Raw genomic sequence first — 23128 nt, 5'->3', positions numbered from 1 at the left:
TATCGCACACGTATCGCAGCGCAAAGCAAGTTTACTGGGTCAACCAAATCTTGTCAGTAAATAGAAACAAAAAAACTATACTCATCCTTTTCTTTTGGGTGCTGGTACTAGTGTTAGACAAAGATAGTATGATTCTCTCTATCTATGTTTGAAATCAAACAGACCTTTGACACACTATAGTATCCAGATGAGACAATTTTTCGCCAATCTGATGAAATTCTCCGATCGAATCAGCAGGTGCGGACACATAATTATACTGGGTCAACCAAATCTTGTCAGTAAATAGGAACAAAAAAACTATACTCATCCTTTTCTTTTGGATGCTAGTACTAGTGTAAGACAAAGATAGTATGATTCTCTCTGTCTGTGTTTGAAATCAAACAGACCCTTGACACACTATATCTATGGAATGAATTTTCCTGATCAAATCAACTGATTTGATCAGTCCCGTCTGGATACTACTTAAAGTCTCCACCACACTCGTGTGCGATTCACGCACGTAGTCTGGAGGGGGCTTAAAGGGCCCTCCACAATCGTGCGCGAATCGCGGCGCGAAGCCGTGAACGCGAGTGTGTAGTCGATTTCGCAGACCGAGGGGGCTTCAGAATCTTCAGATAAGATAGTTCTTATCATTATTGCAAACCTATCTTCTTAAATAAACTGCATGACAAAGTTATTATTATAACTTTTACTTTTCCGGATCAATATATAAATAAATAAATTCAACACAAACCTAATCATGACAACAAATTTCCATAATTTATGTTTACGCTTCCGTCATACATATTTATATCACGCGTACTGCAACATCTCTGGAAACGCCAGGGCAGCAAACATAGTTAACACCAATATGGAATAAAACGTCACAAGAATGTCCCTTTTCACTTTGAGCGTAGAATCCAATTCGCCAACATTCAGACTAAATTTGTTCACCTCTTTTTGGTCGCTTACAATTTTTACTTCCTCGCACTTATCTAGAATTCTTTTCCTGTTTTGGACTGGAGCAATGTCTACCAAGATGTTACAGACGGCAGCTACATTTCTTCTAGTTTCAGTAGCTACTGGTTGTTTGAGAGGCGAGAGTGTTGCTTCTTTTGTCATTTCGACCTTAAAAATATTATTATAATAGGGCACTAATGATTTGACGGAGGTTCGATTTGTTTCCATTCCCATTTGCACTGTAATTTTATCGCCGGATTGTATCAGTGTGTTACAGGCTATGTCACAATATTTAGAGTGAGTGAAAGTCGATACGGAGGAACTCGAGGTTGGTAAGTCTGTGCAAGTGGATGTTTCGATACCGTTTGAGAACTCGGCCTGTTGGGATGTGCTAGCGGCGACCTGTTCGGGCGCGACTCGAGCCAATACTTCCTTGTCTTCGCTCACCGGCTTCAACTCCACAGCTTCAGCGCTAAATGATTTCGTTTCAGAGCTCCCAAAGCTCATACAGGAATTGGACACTGCGTCTCCGGAGCTAGAATGGCGGTCGGCGGCGCTATCTCCTGGACTCGACGCACTCGAATGACTTTCTAGTGCTTGAGCGCTAGTCGCGTCGCTCTCGGAAGTCGTAATTTTTTGAATCTCGTTCAGAAGTCCCACCAAGATGTCAAAAGAAGAAGTATAATCAGAATATTGACCATCTATCTTGTTAATAGATGCTGTGACTTCTTTATTGCCACTCCCTGCGATCGCCGCTGAAGCTGAACTGATATCAGATTCCAAATTCTTTTCGGCAGCGACAGCTTGTCTAGTGATACATTCCTCGTCCGCCAAGCACTGACTAGTATTCTCCCCTTCTTCAGCTTTGATCTCCAGCACAGTTTCCTTGCTATTCGTGCCCGATGTCGTCGCAGCTGACGAATCAAACATGTCTGTGTTAGCTATTCTAGGCATTGTGTTCTTTATTTCATATTTAAAAGTGGGAAAAGCAAAGCCGACGGTAGATATTTGCAACGGGAATCCAGAAAACCCGTAGTTTAACCGCGTCTTCGATAGTAGCCCCATCAAATCACTTTCCTGGTCAGACGATTGGCAAGTACCTCGTATTTTATGGGTTGAATGCGGTTTGAGGACAAGAGTGGTGTCTCCCGATTGGTGCATGACGACTCGCCGCAGGCAGGGCCGGGGCGAGAGCGTGAGCTTGTTGACGCGCAGGCGGCCGGCGAACGTCCCGCTGCGGCTGCGGTGCAGGGCGTGTTCTAGCTCCGCAAGCTCAGGGACGGAGTTGGCCCGTGGGACTAGTTTTGCATTTTCAAACATACAACTTGGCTCGTTATTACCTGTAACGATTTCTTCAATGGCGGTATTTTCTACAAAGATTTCCTCTGTCACGATTTGAGTTTCTTTAGGTTCCACATCGCAGGCAGTGGCTGCGAGCGGCGGGCTCGGATCCCCTTTGACATCTGCTGTGGCGTGTGAATGTCGCGAGGCGCGGAGCATGTCGTTGACCATCCGCTGCAGTTTGAGGCCGATAGAGCTGGACTGAGCGTCATCCGTGGCACATGAAGACCCCGAAGCTACGACAAACAACCAAAATTGGCATGGATATTCAATAAAAGGATTACATTTTAGGAAAGCTTCAATCAATATCAACACTTTTTTAACTGAGCCTTACATAGTTCGACGTCGCAGGGCAGCAGCGGCGCACGGGTACACGCAACTCGCCCCGCGCTGCAGCGACCGCCGGCCGGCTCCACTGCCACCTTCTTTTTTCTACGGACAAGCATACGTATATTTAAGCGAATGTGCTTATTAAATAACTGAGCCAAATTAATAGAAATCAAAACAGCCCACTGGATGGGTATAGGTAGTTAAAATCTGATAAGTTTAAATGGTTATTACGACGAAATCAGTGGCGTAACTAGGGGGGGGGGGCTGGGGGGGGGGCACGTGCCCCCGGCGCCGTCCAAGGGGGGGCGCCAAAATGGGCAAAAGACCTCCCATAGAAAATGGACCAGCCAAAATGTAGGAAACAATCAAATTTTTTTTTCGCGACTTAGGGGTTGGTCTCATAGTAAAAATTGCTCAGTATAATCCCAAAACCTCCCTGGCAACGGAAATGCAGTTATTTTTTAGCCACCCTGTAGACAGGGTGGTCCAAACCTCGACGTCCAAAAAATTTTTTTAGAGTCTGTAGCGATGCTACACGGTTTCCCATACTAAAAACATACTACACAACCTGCAATGAATGAGTGTCGCATTTCCGACAAAATAACATATACCAAAGTATGACAATTATGTAAAACTGTAGTATACCTTCTCAGCTGTAGGTTGATCAAAATACCCCGCCTCCTGGCTGGCTAGATTCGAAGAAACAAGCCCAAAGAGAATGCCACTCGAACGGAACTTGTCACCCGGGTTGTGCTGAAATTACTGGACTGAACCTGGCTTTGCGCATATCAAAATGATCCTTGTGATCCACTCTAACTGCTCAAATAGGTCACATCCTAATCTAATTAGTATTTTAGAATCATTTATAAAATTGCTTAAAATTATAAATCATAAATATGTGGGTCCTCCATCGTTCGACAGAAGAAACGTCAAAATAAACGAAGGTTTCGTTACTGCATAGGCAGGGAAGATATTCCGAACGAAACAATGTAGGAAATAGTAATAAAAGATGTAATTATTAATTATTATTGTTAACAACTTAAAATAATTCAAGTATTAATGAACATTTGTATTTTACAAGAATTACTGGATTTAAAAAATGCTCGAGTTGGTTTGAAGTTTAATGCATTGATGTGAATCGAAACGCAATTGACGGGTTGGTGGACTTTTTCGAGAGGTGACAGGCAGAACACTTGGGGGGTTTTTGGGTTTGTCGGGACGACGTGGGCTGGAAGCTTGTCCTAGATCGATTGTGGGAAAAATTGTCACGTCTCCTCCTGCCGCCCGGCTCAGCCGGTGGGAACTCGGACTATGATGTAGGCCCGTTTCCGTGGGTGATTCGCGTGAGTGAAGTGCGCGTTCCGGTGTACCCTTCGCCGCCTTCCGAAGGGGAAACATGGTGGACAGTCGTGCTCCCGCGCATGTCAGCGTGTGCCGCCAGCTTGGCGGCGCGGCGCATTGACGCCGCCTCCCACCGCAGGGCGCTGCTTCGGCCCGTGGGCAGCGTGCCGGACGGCGCTACCAGCCGTTCGACGACCCCAAGGTTTCAGCACATGGCCCCCCGCGCACATCATCGAACTCCACGGCGCGGCGTACCCGCGCCGTCCCATAGCCGTAGGGCACGGCCCCGACCCGCAGACCGTGCGTCAGGCGGCCCAGAGCGCCGCTTGACGATCCCGAGGCTCTTCATGCGGTCCCGCCCGCGAAGATACCGGCTGCCGCGGACCGTTCTCGCCCTGGCTTAAAGAAGTTAAGGCTCGACGAACGGCCGCCGCCTTCTGACCACATCCGCCTGCTGCGGCCAGCAGCAGTGTTTCTCCGGATAACGACCTTGCGCCGGATTCGTGAGTGCACCAAACTTTAGTGTTAGATTTTGGCCAAAATCTCGCGTCCCGTTTGATCTCGCGGCCGTATTTTTAAGGCTCTAGGACTATATTAACGTTCCCCCTCAGCGGTCGGGGTATTCTCTGTTTCCCAGCGCCCGCATCTAGCGAGGTGCCATGTAAATAAGGTCTGTCACCGATTTGGAAAGTAAATTGCATGATACACATTTGGCCTTATCCTTTATAGCGCCCTATCCCTACTCTCATAACCAGGTTTAAAGCAACAAGAGGTCCTTGTACTTCAATGGTTCAGTGTCTTGCTGCGAGCCTTATCCGGCATCTATTGTTGAGCATTTAAAAGTGTTGAGAGCATAATCTTAACAAACCACAACTATTCGGCCATCGCCGCTTCAAAAAATTCCCATTTTTATACACTACAATGGCGCCCGAACTTAAAAGCTTTCTAAACATTTACCCTGGTTACTGTGAGCTTGGAAAGGTGATAATAACAATTTATAAAAAAAATTGTCATTTAAAAAAAAAAAACTTAATATTTAAAAAAAAAATTGTTGAATTATTGGAGTTAAAAACACAATGTCAATTAATTTGTAAGTTTGCTTGTGGCAGGGTAGCAATTTTATCAATTATTATAATTTTTATTAGGCTACACTATGACTAATTAGCATAGCGCTCAGCCACATATTATTTTTTTCACCACGCTCCATTTGAGAGCATAGTGGTAATTTATTTTAACACTTCATGTGCAAAGTGAAGTGTTATCAATTTATTATACTTTATTACATACCCTGACACAAGCAAACCAGCTTTTTCACCGACATGCCGGACGGGGAAGGAGAGGAATTTCATGAAGTAGGTGGGGTAGATAGCTAAGCCACCCACCCCTACCCGTGTCTAATACCTCATTGTTTAATACGCGACCACTGGGTGCCGCATTGGACACCCGCCCGCCCGGTCAACCCATTTCCCACACATTTCAAGAGTATTAAAATATTTATCCACTTTTACTTGTCAAACCAACTCAAACTTAACATTCCGGAGACTTAGTAGAATAGACGAGACACTCTAAATTATTTTTTTCGGTTTTGACTTATTCGGTTCTAAATAGAACTATTTTATAGAACTTAAATGTTCACATTATTTGTTTTGTTTGAAATTTGAGGAAATTGGCCTTAGTACCAACCTCAATTTCAGCTATCTTTGCATAGCATTTTTTATGTTGTACTGAAACATGCACCATTTGTATTCGCTAAAGGTAGGGAGATGTCGACGAACGGCATGCTGCATTCCACATGGAGTAGTATTCCTGATTTGTCACATAACCTCCGAATTTCCGACTGCTAGAGCAAACCGCTTTGTAGTTAAGGTAATCTGAAAAAATTCAGTTACCATTTAATCTCAGAGCATTGGTTAAGTGACATTATGCTCAAAATTGTATTTTACAAGGTGTATTTTCAAGCTACCAACTTATTTTTATTTTTCGGGTGAACTTCGGTAACAACCCATTTTTTTTGAGTATGCATACTTCCTTGACTCATTTGGTCAAGATTTTTTCAAGTGTTTTCTGGAAAACCTTATTTTTTTGTGACTACACACCCTAAGGGTCCAGGGTGATTCATTTATATTGGATATAACTCACTGACCTTGACATGAAAAAGAAAACCAAGTTTTTTCTTTTTCACTTAGTGTAAGCCCGCTGGCTACACATTGGAATATGACTTGAGTGTGAGCTACAAGTTAGCCACCACTATAAGTGCAATTACTAGGCATAAACTAGCAACTAGTTACCACATTCCATTAAGGTACTAGTAGTTTTATAGTTATAGGCATATAAGCATAGTAGAGCATGCTATATTAAAACATAATTATTAGTATTGTACTATGTATATGACTACTAGTAATATACTAAATAGTAAGAATTGAAAAATATAGTTGAAAATACTTGATATTTAAATTAGGTTTTAAATACATTAGTTAACCATAAAATAGAGATTAGCTTATTGGTAGTTACATTGAAAGTGGTTAGACCGCTCAACTTAGGATTATTTTAAATGAAATCCAAGGGATATTTTTAGTTAGGTTGTAGAAACCACAGTGTACTAGCTAGACACTGTGATTTCCAATACATAACATACAAGGATAAAGGTCTAGGACATAGGTCTAACAAGTAGTAATAAAACTTTATAGTCCAAGAGACGGACATAGGTAGACTAAGTTTTAATAATAGCCGGCATGCTCAACATATAAGTCTAAGCTTAGGGTATAACAATGATATATGTTAAATGTATATGTATATATATGCATGCATAATTAACGTCCTAATAGACTTGTTGATTTCGGGAAAAATTCTCCGGTTACCCCGGCTGCCTCGGTTAAGCGGACTTAACCTCTTTGCCGAGAGAGGGGATATTGTAGCGATGCTACACGGTTTCCCATACTAAAAACATACTACACAACCTGCAATGAATGAGTGTCGCATTTCCGACAAAATAACATATACCAAAGTATGACAATTATGTAAAACTGTAGTATACCTTCTCAGCTGTAGGTTGATCAAAATACCCCGCCTCCTGGCTGGCTAGATTCGAAGAAACAAGCCCAAAGAGAATGCCACTCGAACGGAACTTGTCACCCGGGTTGTGCTGAAATTACTGGACTGAACCTGGCTTTGCGCATATCAAAATGATCCTTGTGATCCACTCTAACTGCTCAAATAGGTCACATCCTAATCTAATTAGTATTTTAGAATCATTTATAAAATTGCTTAAAATTATAAATCATAAATATGTGGGTCCTCCATCGTTCGACAGAAGAAACGTCAAAATAAACGAAGGTTTCGTTACTGCATAGGCAGGGAAGATATTCCGAACGAAACAATGTAGGAAATAGTAATAAAAGATGTAATTATTAATTATTATTGTTAACAACTTAAAATAATTCAAGTATTAATGAACATTTGTATTTTACAAGAATTACTGGATTTAAAAAATGCTCGAGTTGGTTTGAAGTTTAATGCATTGATGTGAATCGAAACGCAATTGACGGGTTGGTGGACTTTTTCGAGAGGTGACAGGCAGAACACTTGGGGGGTTTTTGGGTTTGTCGGGACGACGTGGGCTGGAAGCTTGTCCTAGATCGATTGTGGGAAAAATTGTCACGTCTCCTCCTGCCGCCCGGCTCAGCCGGTGGGAACTCGGACTATGATGTAGGCCCGTTTCCGTGGGTGATTCGCGTGAGTGAAGTGCGCGTTCCGGTGTACCCTTCGCCGCCTTCCGAAGGGGAAACATGGTGGACAGTCGTGCTCCCGCGCATGTCAGCGTGTGCCGCCAGCTTGGCGGCGCGGCGCATTGACGCCGCCTCCCACCGCAGGGCGCTGCTTCGGCCCGTGGGCAGCGTGCCGGACGGCGCTACCAGCCGTTCGACGACCCCAAGGTTTCAGCACATGGCCCCCCGCGCACATCATCGAACTCCACGGCGCGGCGTACCCGCGCCGTCCCATAGCCGTAGGGCACGGCCCCGACCCGCAGACCGTGCGTCAGGCGGCCCAGAGCGCCGCTTGACGATCCCGAGGCTCTTCATGCGGTCCCGCCCGCGAAGATACCGGCTGCCGCGGACCGTTCTCGCCCTGGCTTAAAGAAGTTAAGGCTCGACGAACGGCCGCCGCCTTCTGACCACATCCGCCTGCTGCGGCCAGCAGCAGTGTTTCTCCGGATAACGACCTTGCGCCGGATTCGTGAGTGCACCAAACTTTAGTGTTAGATTTTGGCCAAAATCTCGCGTCCCGTTTGATCTCGCGGCCGTATTTTTAAGGCTCTAGGACTATATTAACGTTCCCCCTCAGCGGTCGGGGTATTCTCTGTTTCCCAGCGCCCGCATCTAGCGAGGTGCCATGTAAATAAGGTCTGTCACCGATTTGGAAAGTAAATTGCATGATACACATTTGGCCTTATCCTTTATAGCGCCCTATCCCTACTCTCATAACCAGGTTTAAAGCAACAAGAGGTCCTTGTACTTCAATGGTTCAGTGTCTTGCTGCGAGCCTTATCCGGCATCTATTGTTGAGCATTTAAAAGTGTTGAGAGCATAATCTTAACAAACCACAACTATTCGGCCATCGCCGCTTCAAAAAACTCTCATTTTTATACACTACAAGTCCTCGTCGTTGGTTATAAGAATATACCCCATGTATGTTAGCCGATTTTTCGTAGTTTTCGAGTTTAACTTTTAACTTTTGCTAAGAAATTCCGGGGTGAAGCTTTGCTTTGCTTTTATGCCTTCTAATAATTGTTCGTGGTATTTGCACTGATAACATGAAATAGCGATGGGGAAGTGACCCCATAAAATAATAGTAGAAATAACAAAAGAGGATTTTTGTAATGAATTACTAATTTGGAAGCTTTCCACCTCAGTTCCTTTGACCGGCGACTCTGACAAATTATGACTATCACTTTTTTTACCTTTTAAAAAAACGTAGGGTCTAGCAGTTTCTAAAATAACCAAAAGTCCTTGAAATCGCTTGTATTTTTTATTTATTTAGGTAAGGGCAACATCTAAACTTGACATGCTTGAACGTAAAAGTTTGTATGTTTTTCCCAACTCAGCCAAGTGAGGATGCTGATTTTTTTTAGCAACTGCGCCGTTTGTGAAGGATTATGTTACAAAAAGAAACATTCAAAAAAGTTCAACAGTTTTTTTTAATAAATAATTGCTTCACCCCGGAATTTCTCAACAAAAGTTAAAAGTAATAAAAATAAAAATCATAATTCGAAAACTACGAAAAGTTGGCTAACATACATATTCTGATAGCCCACAGCGTGAGGAATCTAAAAAAAATTTTTAGACGGCAAGGTTTGGACCAACCTGTATAACACATGCCGTGCCAACATCACTCGTTCTGTGATACTAGAATGCCGTGAAAAACCTGTCAGGTATTGAGAGCATTCTATCCAGAGCTTCGGTGTGGGATCGGGAGAATTTAGTCCAATTCAATCCCACCAAGCCTCAATTTTGCGCGTTTACCGCTAAGAAAATCTCATTTTTCAAGGCACAACCCTTTCCATGTCAGGGAGTATTGGGAGCCTCGGTGTTGACATCTCCATCAGTGACGTCCAATAATTTCGTAGCCACTTTGCTGGGTAGGCTGCGCTCGTATCCAAAAAACTCGATGTGCTCAATAAAGGGAGGCGATACTTTACTCTGGGGCAGAAAGATCCATAGGCGTACCCACGGTGGGGCAAGGTGGGGCAGCCTCCCCTACTTCTGCCCTACCCCTCAAAAAATGCTGCGTACTACCATGGACAGATCCCATATAATGAGTACTGCTGTCACCTTTGGGGCAGGAGCACCTCTAGGCTGCCACCTTGGTCCCTTCAAATCAGTCCAAAGGCGCGCTATGAATAGTCTACGATCCCAAACTTACAAGCGATATTGAATCTTCAAGTCTAAGGAGATCTCCAAAAAAGAAATTTTTAAAATGGTCGGCAACGCGCATGTAACGCCCCTGGAGTGTAGACGTCCATAGGATGCGGTGACCGCTTACCATCAGGTGAGTCGTAAGCTTGTTAGCCACCGATGGACTAAAAAAACACTTATTTGTCTAAATCAAAAGTAAACTTTAATAAGTAAAAAGTAACCCTTTCGTTAGTTCATTTCGTTTGGGGGGGGGGACGCAAATTTGGTGCCTGCCCCGGGCGCCATATCCTCTAGCTACGCCACTGGACGAAATATACCTATACATATGAGGAAATTAGGTAGAACGTATACATTGGGAGTCGGGAGCATATAATATGTATTTAAAACGAGGCGTTGATAACGCTGACATAGGCTGCAAGTCGGGGAGCGGCGTGGCCGGTTTGGTTCGGTCATCGGTACAGCGCTGTGATCCAAATGAAAATGAAGTACCCGATTAGTAATAAACACGGGCCGTGTGGCACGGCACGTTGATACAAACGTACCTATTATAGTCTTTAATTTTCAAGCTGGCCCTTAAGGCTAACTCCTTGTCTATTATTGTAAGTAACACCGCACGTGCTACTTACCTGCATAACGTGCCGTGTTACTTACAATAGACAAAGGATTAGCCGTTCGGGGCCAGCTACAAAACGAACGACTATAACCCCACAGGGTAGGTATGTAGGCAGCGGGCGTGGCAAACTGCGGGGACACCCGGTGACGTTGCTCAACTCGGGGGTTCTGATTCTGACGTCTTAGCGGCCCGTGTTTGACTTTGATACTAAATGTAAAGTAAGCTCACTTTGTCTGTAGTGCGTCGGCGGCGGCGGCGGCGAGCGTGTCAAACTGTGGGGAGTCCCGGCGACGGCGCTCGGGGCTGCTGGCGGGGGAGCGGCGCGGCTTGGTGGTACGCTCTGCACTTCGGTTCAAAATCAATATCAATTAAATATTTCGAAACGAGAATAAGGTTTTTGTATATTTACTCGGCGTTAACCGAGATTTTATACTAGTATACGATAAAAAAGCCCGCCCATCCAGATGTGGGCTTCGCGTTTATAATTATTAGTATACCGCTACTTGATACACGTGTGTCGCGACTCACGAAGATTGTATTGAACAACAATTTTCAACTAATATTACAAGCAGAAGGAGTTGAAAACAGAGTTCCGGTTATAATATTAGCTGACAATTGTTGAGCATTAGACTTTTCGGTCGTCGCAACATCTATTGTCAAGTAGCAGTACTGATAATTCCGCTACTCGATGCTAGATATCGACTACGAAAATATGTAATAGGCGTGTTGGTACCAAAACTGATATAGGAATAGAGTGAGCACTCTATAATTATTATATTTATCTATGATAGTAGATAGGTAGTAGTGTGATTAAAAACACAAATAAAAATACATGTTAAAACTAATTATGTCATCAACTTAAGTCAATAAAGGATAGATAGGTAAGTATATAGAAAGATTAGCGGGCAATATAGTTAGCAAAAACTGTTTCACCTTTACGCACCTAAGGAGGAGTGTGGCGCTCTGAAGGAGCCAGGAGACAGGCGGTGGTCGGTGCGGCGCCGCGAGCCCGGCCGCTGCATTCGGTTAGGGGTCTGACAACACGTAAGGATCCATTAACCCGAAGGCCAAAACGCATGCTCAGAGTGCCAGGAGCGTACACGCACAAATGTATGGCGCAAGATACACTTGTAAGTTTTACTTACATAAGTAGGGACACAGCTATACTACAGAATGAGAGATGAAAATCGTTATCTCATTCTAACAAACAGCTTTGTCCCTACTTACGTTAAGTAAAACTTACAAGTGTATCTCAGGCCTTAGCGAGCGCGCGCGCTCTCGCTCGTAATGTGGGAACTAGAGAGCAGAACGGTGTAGAAAAAATAATAAATTACACCAGTCATATCCATATTAATATTGAGATCGCTATTTCAAATCCGCCCTCTAGTGGGAACTGGCCGAAACATAAGGAGTGTGGCGTGTGGCTGAAGGAGACGCGACGTCGGTGCGGCGCCGCGTAGGTACAAGCCCGGCCGTTGCACTCGCTCAGGGGTCTGACAATAAAGTGGTAAAGCGGTCTTCGCATAGGACGTGTAAGAGAACTAAGAGAGACAGTGCTGTGTAATATATTGATAGCCGATTATAGTATACTAGCTTTTGCCCGCGTCTTCGTGGAGTTAGTAATTTGGGTAACTTATACTTTTACCCAATCCGCTTTTTAACGATTCTCCATACAAACTTCCATCCCCCCTTTTTACCCCCTTAAAAGGCAATTTCTGAGAAAAAACTACCTTATATGTCCTTCCCCGGGACTTAAACTATCTCCATACAAAATCGGTTCAGCGGTTTAAGCGTGAAGAGGTAACAGACAGACAGACACACTTTCGCATTAATAATATTAGTATGGAAGTATGGATTTCAAACAGCTTGGGTACGGTGACGATGTCATCTCCATAGAATTTGTAACCTTATATGCAAAGTCTCACAAAAAACGTCATGCGGTACCTGTCGCTTGGGGAGCTCCTCGGCGAGCGCCTGCACATAGACACGCTTGGGCTGCGCCAGCGCGTTCAGCCGCGAGCTGAACCGCGGCGGGCCGCGCACCGCCTCCCCGCGTGCCTCCTTCGCTTCATCTATCATATCATTTATCTTTTTCTCCAGCGCTTGAGGCTTCACAACTTCTGGCTTGTCCTCCCTCACGAACCGCGTTTTCACTTTGGCCGTAACTTTCGGTTCTTCTATTGCCGGCGACCCGACCCGCGACCGTCTTTTCTGCATTTTCACTAGCTCCGCGTTTTCGGTTGATATCGATCGGTTGATAGATTTCGGGTCTGCAATTTTCGCTCTGGACTTTTGCACGATGTCAACATCGTGGAGCAATTGGGATATGGCTTTCAAGGGGTTTTCAGGGATGAGCTTAGCGCGAGGAGGTTTCGCCTTGCTGCGGTTTTTCTCGTCAACTTTTGTTTGTGATGGTTTCACGCTAATAACGACTTTAGGCACAGCAGCTGTAGGAAGGTCTTCACATTTTTCTTTAGCTTTTTCTGACCGATCTGTGAGCTTTTCTAATCTTGGATTGTTAAAAGACACTCGTCGTTTGAGATTAGAACCGCTTTCACTTATTAATCCCCTCGATTCGCTGGATAGTGCCTTCTTCTTTGTCGTTTCACTGGTTTCGATCTGATGAAGTTTCTTCATCAGTGTGTATATCTTCTCCAGACTGCGGCGGCATTCTAATGCTGGCGCTTTATCGTTGACGATTTTAGATATTTCTGTTGACTCTTTATTTGATGCATCTTGAGGTTTTAGAATCTCTATTTCATGCATCGACCTGTTAATTTAAATACGTACTATAGGAATAAGGGAGGAGTGGATCAAATATAAAATCGGTTACCTACACATGCATGGTGACTATTGGTATCCATAATATCAAAGAGAAATTGAAATAGAGGCGGACTGTCAAAGTAAATTCACTGCCATGTTTCGACAAAAGATTAAAACATTCAAAACTGTTAGATATGTATTATTCCCAGTTCCAGTAATGGTATTATTTTTAAGTTATAATATACTGGTGGCCTACTTTAGTTGGGTTTTAAAATGAAAGCAAAAATAAAAATACTGCAAGTTACCTATTATTGGATAAGGTTAAGACAAAGATACTAATATACTTAGATTAGATCTGAATTGAGTAAATTAATTAATAATTACTTTTGCTTTTCTACAGGAGTTGCAGACTCTTGTCCACTAACTTTGACGCTCATAAACGGGGAAGAACATTGTGATTGAGAATAAAAGTTGGCTATGGATTCTTTGGAGTCTGCTGACGACGAGATTCGCAGGAAGTCGCTTTCATGTTTACTTTGCAGATAAGACATTTCCGTTTCAGTATCGTCTAAGAAGTGGCCTTTAGTATTTTTTTTAAGAGTTTTGTCCGGCAGCTCTACCTCTCTCTCCACATCTTCCTCCGACTCTTCGATCTCTTCGTCTATCGTCTGCGCTCCCTTGCGCGTGTTCACATTGACTGTCGTTGAAGACTTCTTCTTATTGCTCTCAACATTACCGTTGCGTCCATAAATAGAGTTGTAAAAGGATTTGTTCGTAATGGATAATTTGGTGACCGAACTAACCACATGAGGAAGAGCCTTATGTTTGTCCACTTTGCTGTTTTCGTTCGAAGCCATTTTCCTTCTCTCGCGTCGTTCTTTAATTTCCAACAGTCTCCTTCTTCTTCTTTCCTCTAAAATGAAGGATTTATTTTCATAAGGAGACTTTATTCGGACTCGCTGTGGAGACTTCTTCTTTGGTTTGGTATAAAAGGAGTCTGAAGAGTTTTGTTCCGGTAAAGACGTTTGTGGGTTCATGGTTGTCATGGAGAAATTCAAGTCGTTGGGGGTGGCATGGTTAGAGGCGGCCTCTGCGCGGACCATCACGCGTGCGGCTGGGGTCAGGATCTGCGCCATGGCGTCCGGGCTGCCGGGCCGGGGCACCGCGCTCGAGCTGGCAGAGTCCTCCTTAGATTTACAATCACTCTCTTTAGAATCTGTGAAGTCTGAAATCGAACAGGTGGAACCAAACTCGTCGGATTGAAGACTAGACCTGTTTCCTGTATTTTGCTCTATTTCGGGCAGCTCGATGACTTTCGGTATTAACTCATCAGCGTGCTCTGGATTCTGATATTCTAAAGGCATTATCTCAGTGCAATCTGAAAACAAAAACAAAATCCGTTCAAGAACATATCGGAAAGATAATAAAGTCATCTCCATTTTAAGTGTAGTATAACCATATTTGCGCCGTGGTTGATGCATAATACCTATACCTATTCAATGCAACCGGGCGGACGCACATGGCAACTAAATCTATATAAGTAGCGAAGATGAAATTGTAGAAATATCGACAAACAGCTGTAAAAAATAACCTGTTAGAGCAGTCTGGCGCTCGGGTTGCAGTACCATGATGGAATGGATGTTGCTGACAAGCTGGCCGGCTGCGGCGCGCTGCACACTCAAGACAATGTCTACACGCGACTTTGTCTTCGACCTCTCGCCTTCGCTTCGACGCCGGGAGCAGCTCATCACTAATTTGTCAGGGCTATACCTGCTGAAAATTTTATACGAGTCGCTGATCATCCTCGGTATTTCCAGAAATATTTTCTTTTCCATTATCTTGACGAGCGACGGCAAGTCCATCTCCGCATGGACAATTTCATCCCAGACGGGCGTCATCCCGGTTGTCCTCTGCTTCACCTGCAGAGGCATGCTGATTGTCGTCAGAATTTTCGACGCATTCTCAATGCTCTTCGAGTCCGATTCCCTCCATTTTTTCTTTACTTTTTCCGGCAAATAATCCCCGTTGCTAATGCGTTTCAATTGATCGATAGTATGCTTAACGTATGTAATAATGTCATCCATATAGAAGTTGTAATCGTCTTCCAAACGCTTGCAGCAGATATAGTCGAGCAGCGAAGCCGGGAGAAGGGTGTTCAATTCATACGCTTTGGACATTAGCTGTAGGTTCTGGAGTTGTTCTTTTATGTCCGGATCTCTGTTTCGAAAGTGGCGGTCATCGTATAAATCGTTGGAGATATTGGAGACTTGTATTTCTAAATCGCCGAGTTTGTGGCAGAGGGAGTTGAGGGAGGGGGGAGTGGTGAACAAGTCGATCCGCTCCTTGTTTGCGAGCATGATGTTGCGTAGCTCGTCGTTGCTGCAGCTCTCGCCGAGGTCAGAGTCGGTCTCGGTGTCGTCGTGGTACACGTTCTCCACGTACTGGTTGGGTCTGTCGCGCACGTTGGACATGAGCTGGGTCCCTAAGTCGATGTTCTTGTAAAGCAGCACGAGGTCGCTGGTTGTGAGCGGATCATCTCCTGTGTGGATAAAATTATTAAAAAGTATCGTAATAAAATAAAATTACCAGATGTACATGCAGCACGGCTCCTCCTCCTAGTGAAGACGCTGGTTGTACCTGGTTTTTGCAATAATGATATCACGGAAGTTATTGCTTGCGTTACTTGCCCGTAACGTAGGACGTTTTATGTAGGTCTTCAAGCCTTTCAAGATAAACATGTTGGCGTGACTACGATAACGTCTTTGGTCATCATGTTAATATAAAGACTGGCGAAGTTCTGTCCACAAACCAATGCGTATATAGGACGAGTTTACTAGATCGAGCGTTGGTAAAGTGTCCATATCCGCTACGTTCCTAATTCGTAACAGTACAATAAAGAGGAAGCGTAAACTTATTTTCTCTGTCCATGCAGTTTCGATATAGCCATCGAGATAACTCTCAATGCTGCGCTGCGGCATCTACAGATGAGCACAAGTTGCGGAAAGTTTCCAAAATTGGAAGTCTCGAAAATTTCACAGGAAACAAAGGACACTTTAATTTTGTATTAAATGGAAGAATTCGTTTCCTATACAACAATAGATTTTCCAAGTGGAAGTTTCGTAATTTTGGAAACGTTTCACAACATCAGTAAGTTATGTCTGTCAATGACGAAGAGCGTGTGGTCACATACCTGCTTCAAAGTCATGGTCCTTGGTCATCAGGTCAAACAGCTCGCTGGCCGTCTGGCAGTTACGAGTTACCTCCGCCGGCTCGCCCCGCCCCGCACCCTCATCGGGCACCCGACTTATCAACATCACTTCACTTCATTAAATTTACCTTTACAAAAACGTATCAGCAATCTACTCTACGTATATACAAATAAATATGTATCAAAAAACACGAGTGCGGAACAGTTTATTTTTGATGTAAATTTTCACGACTTCATGATTTTTGGCTTTTGGCACTCAATTTTAAAATTGGAACAGCCGCGGTCAGAGACGACTTTGACAATTGTTGATTGAAAAAGTTTGTATTCATAAAATCGAAATAATGTAATGCCGCATTTAGATTTACACTTGCGCTCTGGGTGTAAGAAGAAACCATGCTATATGCAGTAGTGTAGAGTCGCTCACTCGTGAGGCACCTCATTTGTACCACTCATTTTGTTAATTTGTCGCAGTACTTCGTACCGCAAAAATGTCTTACTTCACTCCTCTATTCATTTTACTTGATTCTAAAATTAAATTTCTCCTAAAAGTTCTATTCTTAACCTCCAGAATTGCACTCCAATTAAATGTTACTATTTATTTATTTATAAAGGAAGTGATGAATACATAAATATGTATATACATTAAATATTTTTGTCGCCGTTGGAATTAATGGAATAGTCGACGCTGAAAATATGCTAGTACCTCACCTCATTTGAAGTAAGACATTGTAACACCTCATTTTAGAAAATGAGGTACTCATACAAACTCATTTTAAATTGATGTCCTACCCATCACTAATATGCAGGGTGATTCATGAGACGTGAGCAGGACTAAGCCTACACAATCAGTAAATGTAAAAGAATCGTTCACCACCAAATTTAAGTAAAACAATCACGCTTTTTTTCTGTTATACTTTTTGGTAACGACAAATTTCATTATCTACAATCATGGATACCCTAAAGTCTATTTTTTTATTCCGTAGACTGAAATGACAGTTAATAGTATGAACATGAAATGTCATTTCATACTATTAACTGTCATTTCAGTCTACCGAATAAAAAAATAGACTTTACAACATTTAAATAACTAGTAGTTCGCCCCGAACTGAGAACTCGCGGTTCCTCAAAAAGATCAATTGAAAGCAGTGCTACTTAGTCCAAGATGGGCATTTCGTAATTGAATCCTGATTCCACGATTACTTGAAATTACTTTTTAATCTGATTACCGAATCCTAGATTAGGTACTTTGTAATGTAACAATACCGAATTACTAAGTACAATTCCATTTGAGGAATCAGGAATCAATTTCTCGAATATTACAATTACTAGTAATTGGAATCAATGTCGATTCCTCATTACAGGAATGCATTACTTGATTCCTTTCAGATTACATTTCGTACTACTACTATCAAAAGTACATTTCGATAGTTGACTTACTAGGATGCATCTATATCTTATTTGAAACAGGTGCGCAGATTTCGAATATGATGACCATGACCTATAAAACGACATCCATGACGACTTTTATGACATAGTGCATGGCCGCCATCTTGGATTCCAAAATAGTCATCATTTTCGAAATTTGCGCCGGGCCTAAACCTATAAAACGACATCCATGACGACTTTTATGACATAGTGCATGGCCGCCATCTTGGATTCCAAAATAGTCATCATTTTCGAAAACTGCGCCCCTTAAAACCTATAAAACGACATCCATCACGACTTTTATGACATAGTGCATGGCCGCCATCTTGGATTCCAAAATAGTCATCATTTTCGAAATCTGAGCCCCCTATAACATATAAAACGACATCCATGACGACTGTTATGACATACTGCATGGCAGCCATCTTGGAATTCAAAATGGTCATCATTTTCGAAATCTGCGCCCCCTAAAACCTATAAAACGACATCTATGACGACTTTTATGACATAGTGCATGGCCGTCATTTTGGATTCCAAAATGGTCATCATTTTCGAAATCGGGGCCCCCTAAAACCTATAAAACGACATCCATGACGACTTTTATGTCATAGTGCAAATCCGCCATTTTGGAATCCAAAATGGTCATCATTTTCGAAATCTGCGCCCCTATAATCTATAAAACGACATCCATGACGACTTTTATGAAATACTGCCTGGCCGCCATCTTGGAATCCAAAATGGTCATCATTTTCGAAATCTGCGCCCCCTAAAACCTATAAAACGACATCCATGACGACTTTTATGACATAGTACATGGCCGATATTTTGGAATCCAAAATGGTCATAATTTTCGAAATCTGCGCCCCCCAAAATCTATAAAACGACATCCATGACGACTTTTATGACGCAGTGCATGGCCGCCATCTTGGATTCCAAAATAGTCATCATTTTCGAAATCTGCGCCCCCTATAATCTATAAAACGACATCCATGACGACTTTTATGAAATACTGCATGGCCGCCATCTTGGAATCCAAAATGGTCATGATTTTCGAAATCTGCGCCCCCTAAAACCTATAAAACGACATCCATGACGACTTTTATGACATACTGCATGGCCGTCTTTTTGGATTTCAAAATGGTCATCATTTTCGAAATCGGGGCCTCCTAAAACCTATAAAACGACATCCATGACGACTTTTATGACATAGTGCATGGCCGCCATTTTGGATTCCAAAATGGTCATCATTTTCGAAACTTGCGCCCCCTATAACCTATAAAACGACATCCATGACGACTGTTATGACATACTGCATGGCAGCCATCTTGGAATTCAAAATGGTCATCATTTTCGAAATCTGCGCCCCCTAAAACCTATAAAACGCCATCCATGACGACTTTTATGACATAGTGCATGGCCAATATTTTGGAATCCAAAATGGTCATAATTTTCGAAATCTGCGCCCCCCATAATCTATTAAACGACATCCATGACGACTTTTATGACACAGTGCATGGCCGCCATCTTGGATTCCAAAATAGTCATGATTTTCGAAATCTGCGCCCCCTATAATCTATAAAACGACATCCATGACGACTTTTATAAAATACTGGATGGCCGCCATCTTGGAATCCAAAATGGTCATCATTTTCGAAATCGGGGCCCCCTAAAACCTATAAAACGACATCCATGACGACTTTTATGGCATACTGCATGGCCGCCATTTTGGATTCAAAATGGTCATCATTTTCGAAACCTGCGCCCCCTAAAACCTATAAAACGACATCCATGACGACTTTTATGACATACTGCATGGCCGCCATTTTGGATTTCAAAATGGTCATCTTTTTCGAAATCTGCGCCCCCTAAAACCTATAAAACGACATCCATGACGACTTTTATGACATAGTGCATGGCCACCATCTTGGATTCCAAAATAGTCATCATTTTCGAAATCTGAGCCCCCTATAACCTATAAAACGACATCCATGACGACTTTTATGACATAGTGCATGGCCGCCATCTTGGAATCTAAAATGGTCATCATTTTCGAAATCTGTGCCCCCTAAAACATATAAAACGACATCCATGACGACTTTTATGACATAGTGCATGGCCGCCATTTTGGAATCCAAAATGGTCATCATTTTCGAAATCTGCGCCCCTCAAAACCTATAAAACGACATCCATGACGACTTTAATGACATACTGCATGGTCGCCATTTTGGAATCCAAAATGGTCATCATTTTCGGAATCTGCGCCCCCTAATACCTATAAAACGACATCCATGACGACTTTTATGACATACTGGATGGCCGCCATCTTGGAATCCAAAATGGTCATCATTTTCGAAATCTGCGCCTCCTAAAACCTATAAAACGATATCCATGACGACTTTTATGACATACTGCATGGAGTGCATGGCCGCCATTTTGGAATCCAAAATGATCATCATTTTCGAAATCTGCGCCCCCTAAAACCTATAAAATGATATCCATTACGATTTAATGACAGTGCATGGCCGCCATCTTGGATTCCAAAATTGTCATAATTAAAAAAAAATCTTTAAAAAAACAATATTATAAATGTGTAAACCGAGCACTTTCATTTGATACCAAACTCGACCATACTTTCTTGCAATTAACATGACCAGAATAGCAAGACCCCTCACAAATGGCTTTTTAGCATTTTAAGCTCTTCTAGCTCAATAACCTCTTGTTCAAGCCAGCTCAAAATTTAATGACTAAAATATAATGCCCTCGACTATACGTTCACCCAATTTCATTTAAATTAGAATAAATTTACTTAAGTTATTGAGTATCAAACTATCCTCTGAAAGTTCAGCTTAAAAACATTGAAATGCCGGGACGTGCCCCTAGCCAGCCGTGTGTTCAAAGTCGAATGTAAGAACTTCGCTTCGCTTCGCTCGCTCGTTCGACAAAGATAAAACCTTTTTAACCGTTATGACTAGGGATTTCAAATATTCGAAACTTTCAGGTATTCGAATATTCGACTTTTTCTGACGACATATTCGAATAATTATTCGAATATTATACAAAATAAGAAAAGGAACGAGAAATCGGTTTATTATCGTTTTATTCAAAATCTTTTTTCACATATTGCTAAAACTAATGATATTTTGCAGAAATCCACTTAATTAACTAGATTTTATCCATGAAGTTATATTTTTTAAACTGGAGCGAGTTGTCACTTTTTTTGCCATACTAATTTAAACCTTATCACCGAGACAGAAAGTTGTTCGTACCAGACTAGAGAAAACGGTCCACTTGAGATAGAAAAACCCGAGCCCTGTGTCTCACTCGCACATGTTGCCAATGTTAAAAAGATACCATTGTGGTAGAAATTATATCATTAAACTACTGAATTTAATTACCTTCTTATACAATTTTAGTGCTATATTCAGATTACAGTTCTGATATATTTTAAGTAATTTGTAAATAATTATGATTCCAATATTATTAACTGATTAAACCAAGCGCATACACAGCAAAAAAAAACCTAAGTTTTAGTATGGTAGGATTTGTAGTAACTTTAAATATTAATTGGTATCCCCAACTTGATGACATTTCTTCAAAACACGTGAATGCGAAATTTCTTAAAAATTGTGAAGAAATGTTATGTTAAAGGTTGTTGGAGTGAAATAATTGCTAATTGTGGAATATTGTTTCACAAGAAAGCCACAATTATTACATTTTACTATAAAAATACAAGACAACATTGTCAAACTCATTAGGGTGACTATGATGTCGGCACGTTGTGAATCAGTCTCACAGAATTCTTATTATTAACGTAGGTAATGTAAAAGTAAGTTTTAACTTAATAGGTATGTCTTTATTTCGGCATGTTTAATTTAAGATTTGTTATAGAATACCTAATTGAAGGGATGTTTACAAAAACAACATAACTGATTAGAGCGGTTGTCATTTTTTTTAAGAACATGTTAATCGTTTCAGGTGTCAACCAGTGTAGTCAGTTATGTTGTTTTTGTAAACATCACTTCAATTGCCAAAATTAAAAACCAAAGTGCTTAACTCCTTAAACATTACAGACTCTCATTTATACATAATATTTTGTTACGGAAAAGGTGTGTCAAACTGTTTATATATATGCAATCGATTCTTTATAGGTAGGACACATTTCCGTCAATAGAAAAAAGGCACCAACTTTAAAAAAAACACGTCATATTTGCTAAACAGATCTTCAATGACGCTTACACTTAAAAAAAGCTGAAGTGGACAAAAGGGAAGCCTACCTTTATGAACATACCATGAGTGAGTGCTAAAGAGGCCGACTACAAATGAAAGAAAAAACCCGACTACTTAAAATTTCACTTTATTTAGAAAATGTCACACCCTACTGATATATTTCATGTTATCCTAATATCCCACATACAGATGTCTTATGGTCACCCTAATTAGAACGAGATGCAGGGCTCTAATTTGACTTCTCATGTGGACACACTTTTTGGTCAATGTACTCGATCCAGTTTATTAACTCTAAATCCGTGATTTTATCATCCTACTATGAGATGCCCACATTTATAAAAACAAGTAAAACGCCAAAATTAGACGTATTCAATATTTCTAGATAACGTAATGGACCCTATAATGGACGTGGAACCGGTAATGGGACATAAAACCACAAATCCTCTAAAATAAGTATGTAAAAGTAGTTTATAAACACTGGCAATATTTTACCATAAATAAGAGTCATAGAGCTGTTTAAGTTTGACTTTTTATTAATTTCGGTTAATTTTTAAGAAATTGGCGCCATCCCAAAAGTTGTCGTGTCACTGGAAAAAATAACCAGTAAGAATTCTTAACAACTTCGCTAAGAGAGGTGAGTTCATATATTAAATTGTAATTAATTATTACTTGGTGTAAACTAGAATGTGTTTTGTTAATTGCATTTACCATGAGATAAGGTATACAACACATTATGTTGTGACTCTAGAGATGTATAAAAAATAGTAGTATTTTGCCCAATCCCATTATAGGAGCTGTAAAACTGCATACCTCCTATAATGGGATAATTTACATAATGATGCTTGCCATGGCGTAATTTCATGTTTAAACAATACAGAAGTATAATGTAGTTACTCGTACGAACTATGTCAGGAGGTCTTCTCGGACTTCGGATAAATTAATATCGTTTTTACAAAATTTTATTTAACTTGCCCTGTTAGTTTGTATACAGGGTGGATTTTCTTTTTGGGTCAGTGAGGGTAGCTACCA

General features: G+C 41.7%; 1 protein-coding gene and 1 long non-coding RNA gene across 2 annotated transcripts; both read right to left on the bottom strand.

Annotated features, from left to right (window-relative positions):
* Positions 1-670: 670 nt before the first annotated feature.
* LOC134656308 (uncharacterized) lies at positions 671-16702 on the bottom strand. Its single transcript, XM_063511817.1, has 8 exons — positions 16430-16702; positions 14831-15778; positions 13624-14617; positions 12421-13246; positions 11420-11510; positions 10705-10816; positions 2615-2712; positions 671-2516 (listed from the first exon to the last, which is right to left on the bottom strand). Exons 1-8 carry the CDS (start codon positions 16551-16553, stop codon positions 793-795), a joined length of 4917 nt encoding a protein of 1638 aa, XP_063367887.1. The 5' UTR covers positions 16554-16702; the 3' UTR covers positions 671-792.
* LOC134656366 (uncharacterized) lies at positions 5589-7222 on the bottom strand. The gene is made up of 2 exons (XR_010097509.1): positions 6986-7222; positions 5589-5822 (listed from the first exon to the last, which is right to left on the bottom strand). It is a non-coding gene; the product is annotated as an uncharacterized LOC134656366 (long non-coding RNA).
* Positions 16703-23128: the final 6426 nt, after the last annotated feature.

This window comes from Cydia amplana, chromosome 18 (assembly GCF_948474715.1).
Source record: "Cydia amplana chromosome 18, ilCydAmpl1.1, whole genome shotgun sequence".
NCBI lineage: Eukaryota > Metazoa > Arthropoda > Insecta > Lepidoptera > Tortricidae > Cydia > Cydia amplana.
Note: the sequence above shows the minus strand (reverse complement) of the source record. Positions and strands in the feature narration are given on the sequence as shown.

Excerpts from the sequence above, each read along its gene's own strand:
- LOC134656308 (XM_063511817.1), bottom strand. The coding sequence starts at position 16,553 with ATGTTGATAAGTCGGGTGCCCGATGAGGGTGCGGGGCGGGGCGAGCCG. Across the intron at positions 13,247-13,623 it reads ACTCCTGTAGAAAAGCAAAA|GTCGATGCATGAAATAGAGA; the intron begins GTAATTATTAAT and ends TTAAATTAACAG. Across the intron at positions 11,511-12,420 it reads AGGAGCTCCCCAAGCGACAG|ACCCCTAACCGAATGCAGCG; the intron begins GTACCGCATGAC and ends ACGTGTTGTCAG.